The sequence below is a fragment of the Procambarus clarkii genome, chromosome 48 (genome assembly GCF_040958095.1).
Source record: "Procambarus clarkii isolate CNS0578487 chromosome 48, FALCON_Pclarkii_2.0, whole genome shotgun sequence".
Classification (NCBI taxonomy): Eukaryota; Metazoa; Arthropoda; class Malacostraca; order Decapoda; family Cambaridae; genus Procambarus; species Procambarus clarkii.
In genome coordinates, this window is record NC_091197.1 from 30,482,011 (window position 1) to 30,498,195 (window position 16,185).

At 53.9% G+C, this 16,185-nt stretch overlaps 1 protein-coding gene and 1 long non-coding RNA gene across 2 annotated transcripts in view; both read left to right on the forward strand.

Moving 5' to 3' along the window:
• Window positions 1-880: 880 nt before the first annotated feature.
• Window positions 881-1,432, forward strand: LOC138351182 (chloride intracellular channel protein 6-like). The gene has a single exon (XM_069302822.1). The coding sequence runs from the start codon at window positions 881-883 to the stop codon at window positions 1,430-1,432; it is 552 nt and encodes a 183-aa protein (XP_069158923.1).
• Window positions 1,433-2,744: 1,312 nt separating this feature from the next.
• The window catches only part of LOC138351066 (uncharacterized), a 155,667-nt gene continuing 142,226 nt past the window's right edge, over window positions 2,745-16,185 (forward strand). The window contains exon 1 of the long non-coding RNA XR_011222358.1: window positions 2,745-3,155. This is a non-coding gene — a long non-coding RNA (uncharacterized lncRNA). The remainder of the gene's footprint in view (window positions 3,156-16,185) is intronic.

Genomic DNA, 16,185 nt, shown 5'->3' on the forward strand with positions numbered 1-16,185 from the left:
ACTTGGACGCGTCCTGGACGCCGGTGGGGAGCGTGGCGAGGACTTGGACGCGTCCTGGACGCCGGTGGGGAGCGTGGCGAGGACTTGGACGCGTCCTGGACGCCGGTGGGGAGCGTGGCGAGGACTTGGACGCGTCCTGGACGCCGGTGGGGAGCGTGGCGAGGACTTGGACGCGTCCTGGACGCCGGTGGGGAGCGTGCAGAGGACTTGGACGCGTCCTGGACGCCGGTGGGGAGCGTGGCGAGGACTTGGACGCCGGTAGGAAGCCTGCGAGGACTTAGACGCCGGTGGGGAGCGTGGCGGGGACTTGGACGCCGGTGGGGAGCGTGGCGAGGACTTGGACGCCGGTGGGGAGCGTGGTGAAGACTTGGACGCGTCCTGGACGCCGGTGGGGAGCGTGGCGAGGACTTGGACGCCGGTGGGGAGCGTGGTGAAGACTTGAACGCGTCCTGGACGCCGGTAGGGAGCGTGGCGAGGACTTGGACGCGTCCTGGACGCCGGTGGGGAGCGTAGCGAGGACTTGGACGCGTCCTGGACGCCGGTGGGGAGCGTGGAGAGGACTTGGACGCGTCCTGGACACCGGTGGGGAGCGTGGAGAGGACTTGGACGCGTCCTGGACGCCGGTGATGAGCGTGGAGAGGACTCGGACGCGTCCTGGACGCCGGTGGGGAGCGTGGCGGGGACTTGGACGCGTCCTGGACGCCGGTGGGGAGCGTGGCGAGGACTTGGACGCCGGTGGGGAGCGTGGCGAGGACTTGGACGCCGGTGGGGAGCGTGGCGAGGACTTGGACGCCGGTGACGAGCGTGGTGAAGACTTGGACGCGTCCTGGACGCCGGTGGGGAGCGTGGAGAGGACTTGGACGCGTCCTGGACGCCGGTGATGAGCGTGGAGAGAACTCGGACGCGTCCTGGACGCCGGTGGGGAGCGTGGCGGGGACTTGGACGCGTCCTGGACGCCGGTGGGGAGCGTGGCGAGGACTTGGACGCCGGTGGGGAGCGTGGTGAGGACTTGGACGCCAGTGGGGAGCGTGGCGAGGACTTGGACGCCGGTGGGGAGCGTGGCGAGGACTTGGACGCCAGTGGGGATCGTGGCGAGGATTTGGACGCCGGTGGGGAGCGTGGTGAGGACTTAGACGCCGGTGGGGAGCGTGGTGAGGACTTGGACGCCGGTGGGGAGCGTGGCGAGGACTTGGACGCCAGTGGGGAGCGTGGCGAGGACTTGGACGCCAGTGGGGAGCGTGGTGAGGACTTAGACGCCGGTGGGGAGCGTGGTGAGGACTTGGACGCCGGTGGGGAGCGTGGCGAGGACTTGGACGCCGGTGGGGAGCGTGGAGAGGACTTGGACGCCAGTGGGGAGCGTAGCGAGGACTTGGACGCCGGTGGGGAGCGTGGCGAGGATTTGGACGCCGGTGGGGAGCGTGGCGAGGATTAGACGCGTCCTGAACGCCGGTGGGGAGCGTAGTGAGTACTTGGACGTGTCCTGAACGCCGGTGGGGAGCGTGGCGAGGACTTGGACGCTAGTGGGGAGCGTGGCGAGGACTTGGACGCCGGTGGGGAGCGTGGTGAGGACTTGGACGCCGGTGGGGAGCGTGGCGAGGACTTGGACGCGTCCTGAATGTCGGTGGGGATCGCAGCGAGGACTTGGACGTGTCCTGAACGCTGGTGGGGAAGCGTGGCCAGGACTTTGACACCGGTGGGTGAGTGGCGAGGACTTGAACGCGTCGAGGACGCCGGTGATGAGGGTTGCGAGGATTTGGACGCGTCCTAGACGCCAGTGGGGAGCGTGGCGAGGACTTGGCATAGGGCACCGCCTGGGTGGGTCTGACATAGGGCACCGCCTGGGTGGGTCTGACATAGGGCACCGCCTGGGTGGGTCTGACATAGGGCACCGCCTGGGTAGGTCTGGCATAGGGCACCGCCTGGGTGGGTCTGGGCATCAGGGTACCGCCTGGGTGGGTCTGACATAGGGCACCGCCTGGGTGGGTCTGGCATAGGGCACCGCCTGGGTGGGTCTGACATAGGGCACCGCCTGGGTGGGTCTGGCATAGGGCACTGCCTGGGTGGGTCTACCATAGGGCACCGCCTGGAAGGGTCTGGGCATCAGGGCACCGCCTGGGTGGGTCTACCATAGGGCACCGCCTGGGTGGGTCTGGGCATCAGGGTACCGCCTGGGTGGGTCTGGGCATCAGGGTCATGTTATCGGTAGTGTCAACAGTTAATTAATGACCAAAACATTCTTGAGAAAGTAAACAACATGTTGAGTGGCAGTCAAAGTAGTGGGGACAGGGTGCCAGGTACTTTTGGCTGTCAGTGTCATATGACACAGTCCTGGGTTGTCCCGCTAGTCATAATGTCAGTGTTATTCCTTAACTACATATCCGTTTAGCTGTGCTATTGAGAGGCTTTGTCACGCTATTAGATTGCACTTAATATGAAAATGCTTATTGTCATGCTATTGATGTGTTATACGAATAATATTTGTGAGCTAAACCTTGTGTTCTTCACAGTTGTGTCATCTAGTGAATTTTGACCCCCAGTTGATTGTTGTTGGCTGAGCCCCCGGCCAGACATTGAACACAAGGTTCCCTTGTGAGGCCTAGTGTCGGTGGTGGGGCGTGGCAGCAGGGGCAGGTGGCGCCCACCCCTGCTGGTGGCGCCCACCCCTGCTGCCACCACCCACCCTGCTACACTAGTCCCCATTCTAGCGGAGGATAAACCCTGGCTTTTATTCTCCTTGCAGACTGCCAGAGCCGAAACTCGCGAGCCGAGCCGGGCAAACGAGTCTCCTCTTCCACCACCTCCTCTTCCTCCTCCTCCTCCTCCTCCTCTCACTCTTCCTCTGCCAACCACTCATCTTCCTCCTCCTCCTCCTCCTCCTCCTCCTCCTCGTCTTCTTCCTTAAGCAGCAGTAAACTGCCCCCCGGCCCTCCCCGGTCGTGTCCCCCCCAGCACCGCCCCAGTTACCCACCCACCTACCCCGCCCACGCCCACGCCCACTACCAGGCTCAGGCTCAGGCTCACGCCGGGCAGGCACATGGCTTGGCTCACGGCCCGCCTCAGACTCAAACTTATGGCGCCTGCTATCTTGGCTCAGCCCAGCCCCACCACTTTGCTCAGCCTAGTTCTGCTCCACTCTTCTCGCCCTACAATAGATAGTGAGTGCAAACCCCCTTTCATAAGACAGCCCCACTCTGTGTCACCCCCTAGTGAAGCAGCAGCAGCGGCAGCAGCAGCAGCAGCAGCAAACGTTACTAAACTAGTTGCTTTATTTGGACCCCCCACTCCCCCCTGTTTATCCCCCCATTGGCAGTAACCATTGTGCTCCCCTGTTGTAGTTAAGTTAGCCACACTGTGTCTCCTGCCTCTCCCCCGCTCTCTCTCCTGCCTCCCCCCTTCCCCCCTTGTCGCTGGCTTCAGCCCTCTCACCCATTAGGTGTTCCCCTGCCCGTCTGTGTGACCCATTATAGCAGCAGGAGCCTCGCTGGTACCCATCCCTCCACCCTTCTCCCCTTAGCTCCCCTTCCCCTTAGCTCCCCTTCCCCTCTTGAGAATAGCATGCGCTCCCTCACCCTTCTAAGTACCTCTCTCTCTCTTCCCCTCACCAACCTCTCCCACCTTCCTAAGTTATGACCACTGTTCTAAGTTAGTGTTCCCTTCCAGCGTAATTACTAATAGCAACTTCGGCCTCTTCTAAGTTAATGTTTCATCTCTGCTACTTATTCCCCCTTTTTAGTGTTGGTAGCCCCCCCTAACCCCCCCCCCCTGCTAGTACATTAACTTAGTGCCCAGTTCATCAGCCATATATACTCATAACTCTGTGTTATTCATCAAGTTTCCTGCCCAATGTCAGTCCTTTGTTACCCCTGCTAACTTAGCACTCCTATGTTGTTTGTGTAAGTTTGCACCTCAATGTGTCATCCTCACAAGTTTGTTCATCTACGCCACACGGCTAAGTTAGTACCTGTTCTCTTTCTGTTCTAAGTTAGCACATTTCTTTTACACCACTTGTGTGAGTACTCTTGTTTCGCTTAAGTTATTTCCAAGTTCTCACTCCAAACTTTGAACTTTGTCCTGATATTGACCATCCCAAATTTACTCCGTTTTGTTCCATGTTCCATCTGTCCCAGCCACCAGCGCTTCCTAACTTAGTACCGCTCTGTGTCTCTTCCTAAGTTCGTGTAGCTAGGTATCCCTGTGTACCCTGCTTTACCATCCTAACTTATACCCCTAAGTTACCCCCCCCCCATCCCAAGTTAGTGCCAGTCTGTGGTCCATCATTTTATAGCTTATATGTGTTAAGTTAGAAATACCATTAAGTTAGAAATCTATAAATATAATTTTTAATCAAGTTATTGTCCGAGAGACCTTAACTTTGTTATCCAATAACTTAACGTCCTCTTGTGTTGTTAGTTCCCGTCTAAGTTGTAGGTCTCCGTCTAAGTTGTAGTTCTCCGTCTAAGTTGTAGTTCCCGTCTAATTTGTAGATCCAGCCTAAGTTGTAGTTCTCCGTCTAAGTTGTAGATCCCCGTCTAAGTTGTAGTTCCCCGTCTAAGTTGTAGTTCTCCGTCTAAGTTGTAGTTCTCCGTCTAAGTTGTAGTTCCCCGTCTAAGTTGTAGTTCTCCGTCTAAGTTGTAGTTCTCCGTCTAAGTTGTAGTTCCCCGTCTAAGTTGAAGTCCCCGTCTAAGTTGTAGATCCAGTCTAAGTTGTAGTTTTCCGTCTAAGTTGTAGTTCTCCGTCTAAGTTGTAGTCCCCGTCTAAGTTGTAGATCCAGTCTAAGTTGTAGTTCTCCGTCTAAGTTGTAGTCTCCGTCTAAGTTGTAGTTCTCCGTCTAAGTTGTAGATTCCCGTCTAAGTTGTAGTTCTCCGTCTAAGTTGTAGTCTCCGTCTAAGTTGTAGTTCTCCGTCTAAGTTGTAGTTCCCCGTCTAAGTTGTAGTTCCCCGTCTAAGTTGTAGATCCAGTCTAAGTTGTAGTCCCCGTCTAAGTTGTAGTTCCCGTCTAAGTTGTAGATACCCCGTCTAAGTTGTAGTCTCCGTCTAAGTTGTAGTTCCCCGTCTAATTTGTAGTCCCCGTCTAAGTTGTAGTCTCCGTCTAAGTTGTAGATCCAGTCTAAGTTGTAGTCCCCGTCTAAGTTGTAGTTCCCGTCTAAGTTGTAGATACCCCGTCTAAGTTGTAGTCTTCGTCTAAGTTGTAGTTCTCCGTCTAAGTTGTAGTCTCCGTCTAAGTTGTAGTATCCGTCTAAGTTGTAGATCCAGTCAAAGTTGTAGTCCCCGTCTAAGTTGTAGATACCCCGTCTAAGTTGTAGTTCCCCGTCTAAGTTGTAGTCCCCCGTCTAAGTTGTAGTTCCCCGTCTAAGTTGTAGATACCCCGTCTAAGTTGTAGTTCCCCGTCTAAGTTGTAGTCCCCCGTCTAAGTTGTAGATACCCCGTCTAAGTTGTAGTTCCCCGTCTAAGTTGTAGTTCCCCGTCTAAGTTGTAGTCCCCCGTCTAAGTTGTAGATACCCCGTCTAAGTTGTAGTTCCCCGTCTAAGTTGTAGTTCCCCGTCTAAGTTGTAGTTCCCGTCTAAGTTGTCGTTCCCCGTCTAAGTTACTAAGCTTGCCTCACCAACTGTCATCTGCTTATCACTGTCAATCACCAGCAACACCCTCTAAGTCCTCTCCTTAAGTTGTTACACCTGTGTCACCCTACACATGACTTGTGTCACCCTACATATGACTTGTGTCACCCTACACATGACTTGTGTCACCCTACACATGACTTGTGTCACCCTACACATGACTTGTGTCACCCTACACATGACTGGTGTCACCCTAAAACGACTTGTCAACCCTACATACGACTTCTCAACCCTACATACGACTTGTCAACCCTATATACGACTTATGTCAACCCTACATACGACTTGCCAACCCTACATACGACTTATTTCAACCCTACATACGACTTGTCAACCCTACATACGACTTGTCAACCTTACATACGACTTGTCAACCCTACATACGACTTATGTCAACCCTACATACGACTTGTCAACCCTACATACGACTTGTTAACCATACATACGACTTGTCAACCCTACATACGACTTGTCAACCCTACATACGACTTGTCAACCTTACATACGACTTGTCAACCCTACATACGACTTGTCAACCCTACATACAGCTTGTCAACCCTATATACGACTTATGTCAACCCTACATACGACTTGTCAACCCAACATACGACTTGTCAACCCTACATACGACTTGTCAACCCTATATACGACTTATTTCAACCCTACATACGACTTGTCAACCCTACATACGACTTGTCAACCCTACATACGACTTGTCAACCCTACATACGACTTATGTCAACCCTACATACGAATTGTCAACCCTACATACGACTTGTCAACCCTACATACGACTTATGTCAACCCTACATACGACTTGTCAACCCTACATACGACTTGTTAACCCTACATACGACTTGTCAACCCTACATACGACTTGTCAACCCTACATACGACTTGTCAACCTTACATACGACTTGTCAACCCTACATACGACTTGTCAACCCTACATACAGCTTGTCAACCCTATATACGACTTATGTCAACCCTACATACGACTTGTCAACCCAACATACGACTTATTTCAACCCTACATACGACTTGTCAACCCAACATACGACTTGTCAACCCTACATACGACTTGTCAACCCTACATACGACTTGTCAACCCAACATACGACTTGTCAACCCTACATACGACTTGTCAACCCTACATACGACTTGTCAACCCTACATACGACTTATGTCAACCCTACATACGAATTGTCAACCCTACATACGACTTGTCAACTCTACATACGACTTGTCAACCCTACATACGGCTTGTCAACCCTACAAACGACTTATTTCAACCCTACATACGACTTGTCAACCCTACATACGAATTGTCAACCCTATATACGACTTATTTCCACCCTACATACGACTTGTCAACCCAACATACGACTTGTCAACCCTACATACGACATGTCAACCCTACATACGACTTATTTCAACCCTACATACGACTTGTCAACCCTACATACGACTTGTCAACCCTATATACGACTTGTCAACCCTACATACGACTTGTCAACCCTACATACGACTTGTCAACCCTACATACGACTTGTCAACCCTACATACGACTTGTTAACCCTACATCCGACATGTCAACCCTACATACGACTTGTCAACCCTACATACGACTTGTCAACCCTACATACGACTTATGTCAATCCTACATACGACTTGTCAACCCTACAAACGACTTGTCAACCCTACATACGACTTATGTCAACCCTACATACGACTTATGTCAACCCAACATACGACTTGTCAATCATACATACGACTTGTCAACCCTACATACGACTTGTCAACCCTACATACGACTTGTTAACCCTACATCCGACATGTCAACCCTACATACGACTTGTCAACCCTACATACGACTTGCCAACCCTACATACGACTTGTCAACCCTACATACGACTTGCCAACCCTACATACGACTTGTCAACCCTACATACGACTTACGTCAACCCTACATACGACTTGTCAATCATACATACGACTTGTCAACCCTACATACGACTTGTCAACCCTACATACGACTTATTTCAACCCTACATACGACTTGTCAACCCTACATACGACTTGTCAACCCTACATACGACTTGCCAACCCTACATACGCCTTGTGAATCCTACATACGACTTGTCAACCCTACATACGACTTGTCAACCTTACATAAGACTTGTCAACCCTACATACGACTTGTCAACCCTACATACGACTTATGTCAACCCTACATACTACTTGCCAACTCTACATACGACTTGTCAACCCTACATACGACTTATGTCAACCCTACATACTACTTGCCAACTCTACATAAGACTTGTCAACCCTACATACGACTTGTCAACCCTACATACGACTTATTTCAACGCTACATACGACTTGTCAACTCTACATACGACTTTTGTCAACTCTACATACGACTTGTCAACCCTACATACGACCTATTTCAATCCAACATACGACTTGTCAACCCTACATACGACTTGTCAACACTACATACGACTTTTGTCAACTCTACATACGACTTGTCAACCCTACATACGACCTATTTCAATCCAACATACGACTTGTCAACCCTACATACGACTTGTCAACACTACATTCGACTTGTCAACACTACATACGACTTGTCAACCCAACATACGACTTGTTAACCCTACATACGACTAGTCAACCCTACATACGACTTGTCAACCCTACATACGACTTGTCAACTCAACATACGACTTGTTAACCCAACATACGACTTGTCAACCCTACATACGACTTGCCAACCCTACATACTCATTGTCAACCCTACATACGACTTATGTCAACCCTACATACGACTTGTCAACACTACATACGACTTGCTAACCCTACATTAGACTTGTCAACCCTACATACGACTTGTCAACACTACATACGACTTGCTAACCCTACATTAGACTTGTCAACCCTCCGTACGACTTGTCAACCTTACATACGACTTATGTCGACCCTACATACGACTTATGTCAACCCAACATACGACTTGGCAACACTACATACGACTTGCTAACCCTACATTAGACTTGTCAACCCTACATACGACTTGTCAACCCTACATACGACATGTCAACCCTACATACTACTTGTCAACCCTACATACGAACTATGTCAAACCTACATACGACTTGTCAACCCTTCATTCAGCTTGTCAACCCTACATACGACTTGTCAACCCTACATACGACTTGTCAACCCTAAATACGACTTGTCAGCCCTACATACTACTTGTAAACCCTACATACGACTTGCCATCCCAACATACGACTTGTCAACCCTACATACGACTTGCCATCCCAACATACGACTTGTCAACCCTACATACGACTTGCCATCCCAACATACGACTTGTCAACCCTACATTCGACTTGTCAACCCTGCATACAACTGGTTAACCCTACATACGACTTGCCATCCCAACATACGACTTGTCAACCCTACATACGACTTGTCAACCCTACATACGACTTGTCAACCCTACATACGACTTGTCAACCCTACATACTACTTGTCAACCCTACATACGACTTGCCATCCCAACATACGAATTGTCAACCCTACACACGACTTATGTCAACCCTACACTCGACCTGTCAACCCTACATACGACATGTCAACCCTACATACGACTTGTCAACCCTACATACGACTTGTCAACCCTACATACGACTTGTCAACCCTACATACTACTTGTCAACCCTACATACGACCTATGTCAAACCTACATACGACTTGTCAACCCTTCATTCGGCTTGTCAACCCTACATACGACTTGTCAACCCTACATACGACTCGTCAACCCTACATACGACTTGTCAACCCTACATACGACTTATGTCAACCCTACATACGACTTGGCCACCCTACATACGACTTGTCAACCCTACATACGACTTATGTCAACCCTACACACGACCTGTCAACCCTACATACGACCTGTCAACCCTACATACGACTTGGGAACCCTACATTCGACTTGGGAACACTACATACGACTTGTCAACCCTACATACGACCTATCAACCCTACATACTACTTTGCAACCCTGCATACGACCTCTTACAACAGTAAACAAGACCTGTACACAATTGGTGACACTTTATTGAATCTTTATCTCTTGACGCCGTGGTCCTCTTTATTACCCTAATTATGCCTTCTTATTCGATACTGCTGTGCCACACCTGTCATGTTAGAATATCTGTGCCACACCTGTCAAGTTAGAATATCTGTGCCACGCCTGTCAAGTTAGAACCTCTTGCCCTGCCTGCCTAAGTTATCATCCCTCTACCACCTCTCTCGAAATAGTGACCCTGTGTATCTCTGGCTATAGTGACCCTGTGTATCTCTGGCAATAGTGACCCTGTGTATCACTGGCAATAGTGACCCTGTGTATCCCTGGCAATAGTGACCCTGTGTGTCCCTAGCAATAGTGACCCTGTGTATCTCTGGCAATAGTGACCCTGTGTGTCCATGGCAATAGTGACCCTGTGTATCTCTGGCAATAGTGACCCTGTGTATCTCTGGCAATAGTGACCCTGTGTGTCCATGGCAATAGTGACCCTGTGTATCTCTGGCTATAGTGACCCTGTGTATCCCCTGGCAATAGTGACCCTGTGTATCCCTGGCAATAGTGACCCTGTGTATCTCTGGCAATATTGACCCTGTTTAGCAATCTTGCAAATCGCGACCACGTGTCTCTCCTGCCAGTGGACGACCACGTGTCGCTCCTGCCAGTGGACGACCACGTGTCGCTCCTGCCAGTGGACGACCACGTGTCGCTCCTGCCAGTGGACGACCACGTGTCGCTCCTGCCAGTGGACGACCACGTGTCGCTCCTGCCAGTGGACGACAACGTGTCGCGCCTGCCAGTGGACGACCACGTGTCGCTCCTGCCAGTGAACGACCACGTGTCATTCCTGCCTGTGGACGACCACGTGTCATTCCTGCCAGTGGACGACCACGTGTCATTCCTGCCAGTGGACGACCACGTGTCATTCCTGCCAGTGGACGACCACGTATCATTCCTGCCAGTGGACGACCACGTGTCTCCCCGGCCAGTGGACGACCACGTGTCATTCCTGCCAGTGGAGGACCACGTGTCGTTACTGCCAGTGGACGACCACGTGTCTCTCCTGCCAGTGGACGACCACGTGTCTCCCCTGCCAGTGGACGACCACGTGTCTCTCCTGCCAGTGGACGACCACGTGTCTCCCCTGCCAGTGGGCGACCACGTGTCTCCCCTGCCAGTGGACGACCACGTGTCTCACCTGCCAGTGGACGACCACGTGTCATTTCTGCCAGTGGACGACCACGTGTCATTTCTGCCAGTGGACGACCACGTGTCATTTCTGCCAGTGGGTGACCACGTGCTCCCTGATAGTGGATGACCACGTGCTCTCTGACAAGGGGTGACCACGTGCCCCCCTGACAGTGGGAGACCACGTGACTCCTGACAGTGAGAGACCACGTGCCCCCTGACAGTGGGTGACCACGTGCCCCATGACAGTGGGAGACCACTGCCCCCCTGGCAGTAGGAGACCACGTGCCTCCTGACAGTGAGAGACCACGTGGCCCCTGACAGTGGTTGACCACGTGCCCCCTGACAGTGGGAGACCACGTGCCCCCCTGACAGTGGGAGACCACGTGGCCCCTGACAGTGGTGACCACGTGCCCTCTGACAGTGGGTGACCACGTGCCCTCTGACAGTGGGTGACCACGTGCCCCCTGACAGTGGTGACAACGTGGCCCCTGACAGTGGTGACCACGTGGCCCCCTGACAGTGGGAGACCACGTGCTTCCTGACAGTGGGAGACGACGTGAGCCCTGACAGTGGGAGACCACGTGGCCCCTGACAGTGGGAGACCACGTGCCCTCTGAGAGTGGGAGACCACGTGGCCCCTGACAGTGGTGACCACGTGGCCCATGACAACGTGAGACCACGTGCCCCCTGACAGTGGGTGACCACGTGGCCCCCTGACAGTGGGAGACCACGTGGCCCCTGACAGTGGGAGACCACGTGGCCCCTGACAGTGGGAGACCACGTGCCCCCAGAGAGTGGGAGACCACGTGCCCCCTGACAGTAGGAGACCAGGTGGCCCATGACAGTGGTGACCAGGTGGCCCCTGACAGTGGTGACCAGGTGGCCCCTGACAGTGGTGACCACTGGGCCCCCTGACAGTGGGTGACCACGTGCCCCCTGACAGTGGGTGACCACGTGCGCCCTGACAGTGGGAGACCACGTGGCCCCTGACAGTGGGTGACCACGTGCCCCCCTGACAGTGGGAGACCACGTGGCCCCTGACTGTGGTGACCACGTGGCCCCTGACAGTGGGTGACCACGTGCCCCCCTGACAGTGGGAGACCACGTTCCCTCTGACAGTGGGTGACCACGTGGTCCCCTGACAGTGGGAGACCACGTTCCCTCTGACAGTGGGTGACCACGTGGTCCCCTGACAGTGGGAGACCACGTGGCCCCTGACCGTGGTGACCACGTGGCCCCTGACAGTGGGTGACCACGTGCCCCCCTGACAGTGGGAGACCACGTGGCCCCTGACTGGTGACCACGTGGCCCCTGACAGTGGGTGACCACGTGCCCCCTGACAGTGGGAGACCAACGTGGCCCCTGACTGTGGTGACCACGTGGCCCCTGACAGTGGGTGACCACGTGCCCCCTGACAGTTGGAGACCACGTGGTCCCCTGACAGTGGGTGACCACGTGGTCCCCTGACAGTGGGTGACCACGTGGTCCCCTGACAGTGGGTGACCACGTGCCATTCAATCCGGTACACCTGGTCCGCTTGCCACCGGCAACTCTGCACTTTTCGAATCCTGTGTCTGTCTTGTGTGTGTAGTGTACACCCCGCTGCTGGCTTGTGTGTGTAGTGTACACCCCGCTGCTGCCTTGTGTGTGTAGTGTACACCCCGCTGCTGGCTTGTGTGTGAGTGTAGTGTACACCCCGCTGCTGGCTTGTGTGTGTGTGTGTGTGTGTGTGTGTGTGTGTGTAGTGTACACCCCGCTGCTGGCTTGTGTGTGTGTGTGTGTGTAGTGTACACCCCGCTGCTGGCTTGTGTGTGAGTGTAGTGTACACCCCGCTGCTGGCTTGTGTGTGAGTGTAGTGTACACCCCGCTGCTGGCTTGTGTGTGTGTGTAGTGTACACCCCGCTGCTGGCTTGTGTGTGTGTGTGTGTGTGTGTGTGTAGTGTACACCCCGCTGCTGGCTTCTGAGTGTAGTGTACACCCCGCTGCTGGCTTGTGTGTGTATGTGTGTGCGTAGTGTACACCCCGCTGCTGGCTTGTGTGTGTGTAGTGTACACACCGCTGCTGGCTTGTGTGTGTGTGTAGTGTACACCCCGCTGCTGGCTTGTGTGTGTGTAGTGTACACCCCGCTGCTGGCTTGTGTGTGTGTAGTGTACACCCAGGCTGCTGGCTTGTGTGTGTGTGTAGTGTACACCCCGCTGCTGGCTTGTGTGTGTGTTGTGTACACCCCGCTGCTGGCTTGTGTGTGTAGTGTACACCCCGCTGCTGGCTTGTGTGTTTGTAGTGTACACCCCGCTGCTGGCTTGTGTGTGTGTAGTGTACACCCACTGCTGGCTTGTGTGTGTGTGTAGTGTACACCCCGCTGCTGGCTTGTGTGTGTGTAGTGTACACCCCGCTGCTGGCTTGTGTGTGTAGTGTACACCCCGCTGCTGGCTTGTGTGTGTAGTGTACACCCCGCTGCTGGTTTGTGTGTGTAGTGTACACCCCGCTGCTGGCTTGTGTGTGTGTAGTGTACACCCCGCTGCTGGCTTGTGTGTGTGTGTAGTGTACACCCCGCTGCTGGCTTGTGTGTGTAGTGTACACCCCGCTGCTGGCTTGTGTGTGTGTGTAGTGTACACCCCGCTGCTGGCTTGTGTGTGTAGTGTACACCCCGCTGCTGGTTTGTGTGTGTGTTGTGTACACCCCGCTGCTGGCTTGAGTGTGTGTAGTGTTCACCCTGCTTCTAGCTTGTGTGTGTTTGTGTGTAGTGTACACTCCGCTGCAGGCTTGTGTGTGTGTGTGTGTTGTGTACACTCCGCTGCTGGCTTGTGTGTGTGTGTGTAGTGTACACCCCGCTGCTAGCTTGTGTGTGTGTAGTGTACACCCCGCTGCTGGCTTGTGTGTGTGTGTGTAGTGTACACCCCCGCTGCTGGCTTGTGTGTGTGTGTGTAGTGTACACCCCGCTGCTGGCTTGTGAGTGTAGTGTACTCCCCGCTGCTGGCTTGTGTGTGTGTGTAGTGTACACCTCGCTGCTGGCTTGTGTGTGTGTAGTGTACACCCCGCAGCTGGCTTGTGTGTGTGTAGTGTACATCCCGCTGCTGGCTTGTGTGTGTAGTGTACACCCCGCTGCTGGCTTGTGTGTGTGTGTAGTGTACACCTCGCTGCTGGCTTGTGTGTGTACTCTACACCCCGCTGCTGGCTTGTGTGTGTAGTGTACACCCCGCGGCTGGCTTGTGTGTAGTGTACACCCCGCTGATGGCTTGTGAGTGTAGTGTACACCCCGCTGCTGGCTTGTGTGTGTAGTGTACACCCCGCGGCTGGCTTGTGTGTGTGTGTAGTGTACACCTCGCTGCTGGCTTGTGTGTGTAGTGTACACCCTGCTGCTGGCTTGTGTGTGTGTAGTGTACACCCCGCTGCTGGCATGTGTGTGTGTAGTGTACACCCCGCTGCTGGCTTGTGTGTGTGTAGTGTACACCCCGCTGCTGGCTTGTCTGTGTAGTGTACACCCCGCGGCTGGCTTGTGTGTGTGTGTGTAGTGTACACCCCGCTGCTGGCTTGTCTATGTAGTGTACACCCCGCGGCTGGCTTGTGTGTGTGTGTGTAGTGTACACCCCGCTGCTGGCTTGTGTGTTTGTAGTGTACACCCCGATGCTGGCTTGTGTGTTTGTAGTGTAAACCCCGCTGCTGGCTTGTGTGTGTAGTGTACACCCCGCTGCGGGCTTGTGTGTGTGTAGTGTACACACCGCTGCTGGCTTGTGTGTGTGTAGTGTACACCCCGCTGCTGGCTTGTGTGTGTAGTGTACACCCCGCTGCTGGCTTGTGTGTGTGTGTAGTGTACACCCCGCTGCTGTCTTGTGTGTGTGTAGTGTACACCCCGCTGCTGGCTTGTGTGTGTGTGTAGTGTACACCCTGCTGCTGGCTTGTGTGTGTGTGTGTAGTGTACACCCCGCTGCTGGCTTGTGTGTGTGTGTGTAGTGTACACCCCGCTGCTGGCTTGTGTGTGTGTGTGTGTGTAGTGTACACCCCGCTGCTGGCTTGTGTGTGTGTAGTGTACACCCCGCTGCTGGCTTGTGTGTGTGTAGTGTACACCCCGCTGCTGGCTTGTGTGTGTGTAGTGTACACACCGCTGCTGGCTTGTGTGTGTGTAGTGTACACCCCGCTGCTGGCTTGTGTGTGTGTAGTGTACACCCCGCTGCTGGCTTGTGTGTGTGTAGTGTACACCCAGGCTGCTGGCTTGTGTGTGTGTGTAGTGTACACCCCGCTGCTGGCTTGTGTGTGTGTGTAGTGTACACCCCGCTGCTGGCTTGTGTGTGTGTAGTGTACACCCCGCTGCTGGCTTGTGTGTGTAGTGTACACCCCGCTGCTGGCTTGTGTGTTTGTAGTGTACACCCCGCTGCTGGCTTGTGTGTGTGTAGTGTACACCCACTGCTGGCTTGTGTGTGTGTGTAGTGTACACCCCGCTGCTGGCTTGTGTGTGTGTGTAGTGTACACCCCGCTGCTGGCTTGTGTGTGTAGTGTACACCCCGCTGCTGGCTTGTGTGTAGTGTACACCCCGCTGCTGGTTTGTGTGTGTAGTGTACACCCCGCTGCTGGCTTGTGTGTGTTTGTAGTGTACACCCCGCTGCTGGCTTGTGTGTGTGTGTAGTGTACACCCCGCTGCTGGCTTGTGTGTGTAGTGTACACCCCGCTGCTGGCTTGTGTGTGTGTGTGTGTAGTGTACACCCCGCTGCTGGCTTGTGTGTGTAGTGTTCACCCCGCTTCTGGCTTGTGTGTGTGTGTGTGTAGTGTACACTCCGCTGCAGGCTTGTGTGTGTGTGTGTGTTGTGTACACTCCGCTGCTGGCTTGTGTGTGTGTGTGTAGTGTTCACCCCGCTGCTAGCTTGTGTGTGTGTAGTGTACACCTCGCTGCTGGCTTGTGTGTGTGTGTGTAGTGTACACCCCCGCGGCTGGCTTGTGTGTGTGTGTGTAGTGTACACCCCGCTGCTGGCTTGTGTGTTTGTAGTGTACACCCCGCTGCTGGCTTGTGTGTTTGTAGTGTACACCCCGCTGCTGGCTTGTGTGTGTAGTGTACACCCCGCTGCTGGCTTGTGTGTGTGTAGTGTACACACCGCTGCTGGCTTGTGTGTGTGTAGTGTACACCCCGCTGCTGGCTTGTGTGTGTAGTGTACACCCCGCTGCTGGGTTGTGTGTGTGTGTAGTGTACACCCCGCTGCTGGCTTGTGTGTGTGTGTTGTGTACACCCCGCTGCTGGCTTGTGTGTGTGTGTGTAGTGTACACCCCGCTGCTGGTTTGTGTGTGTGTG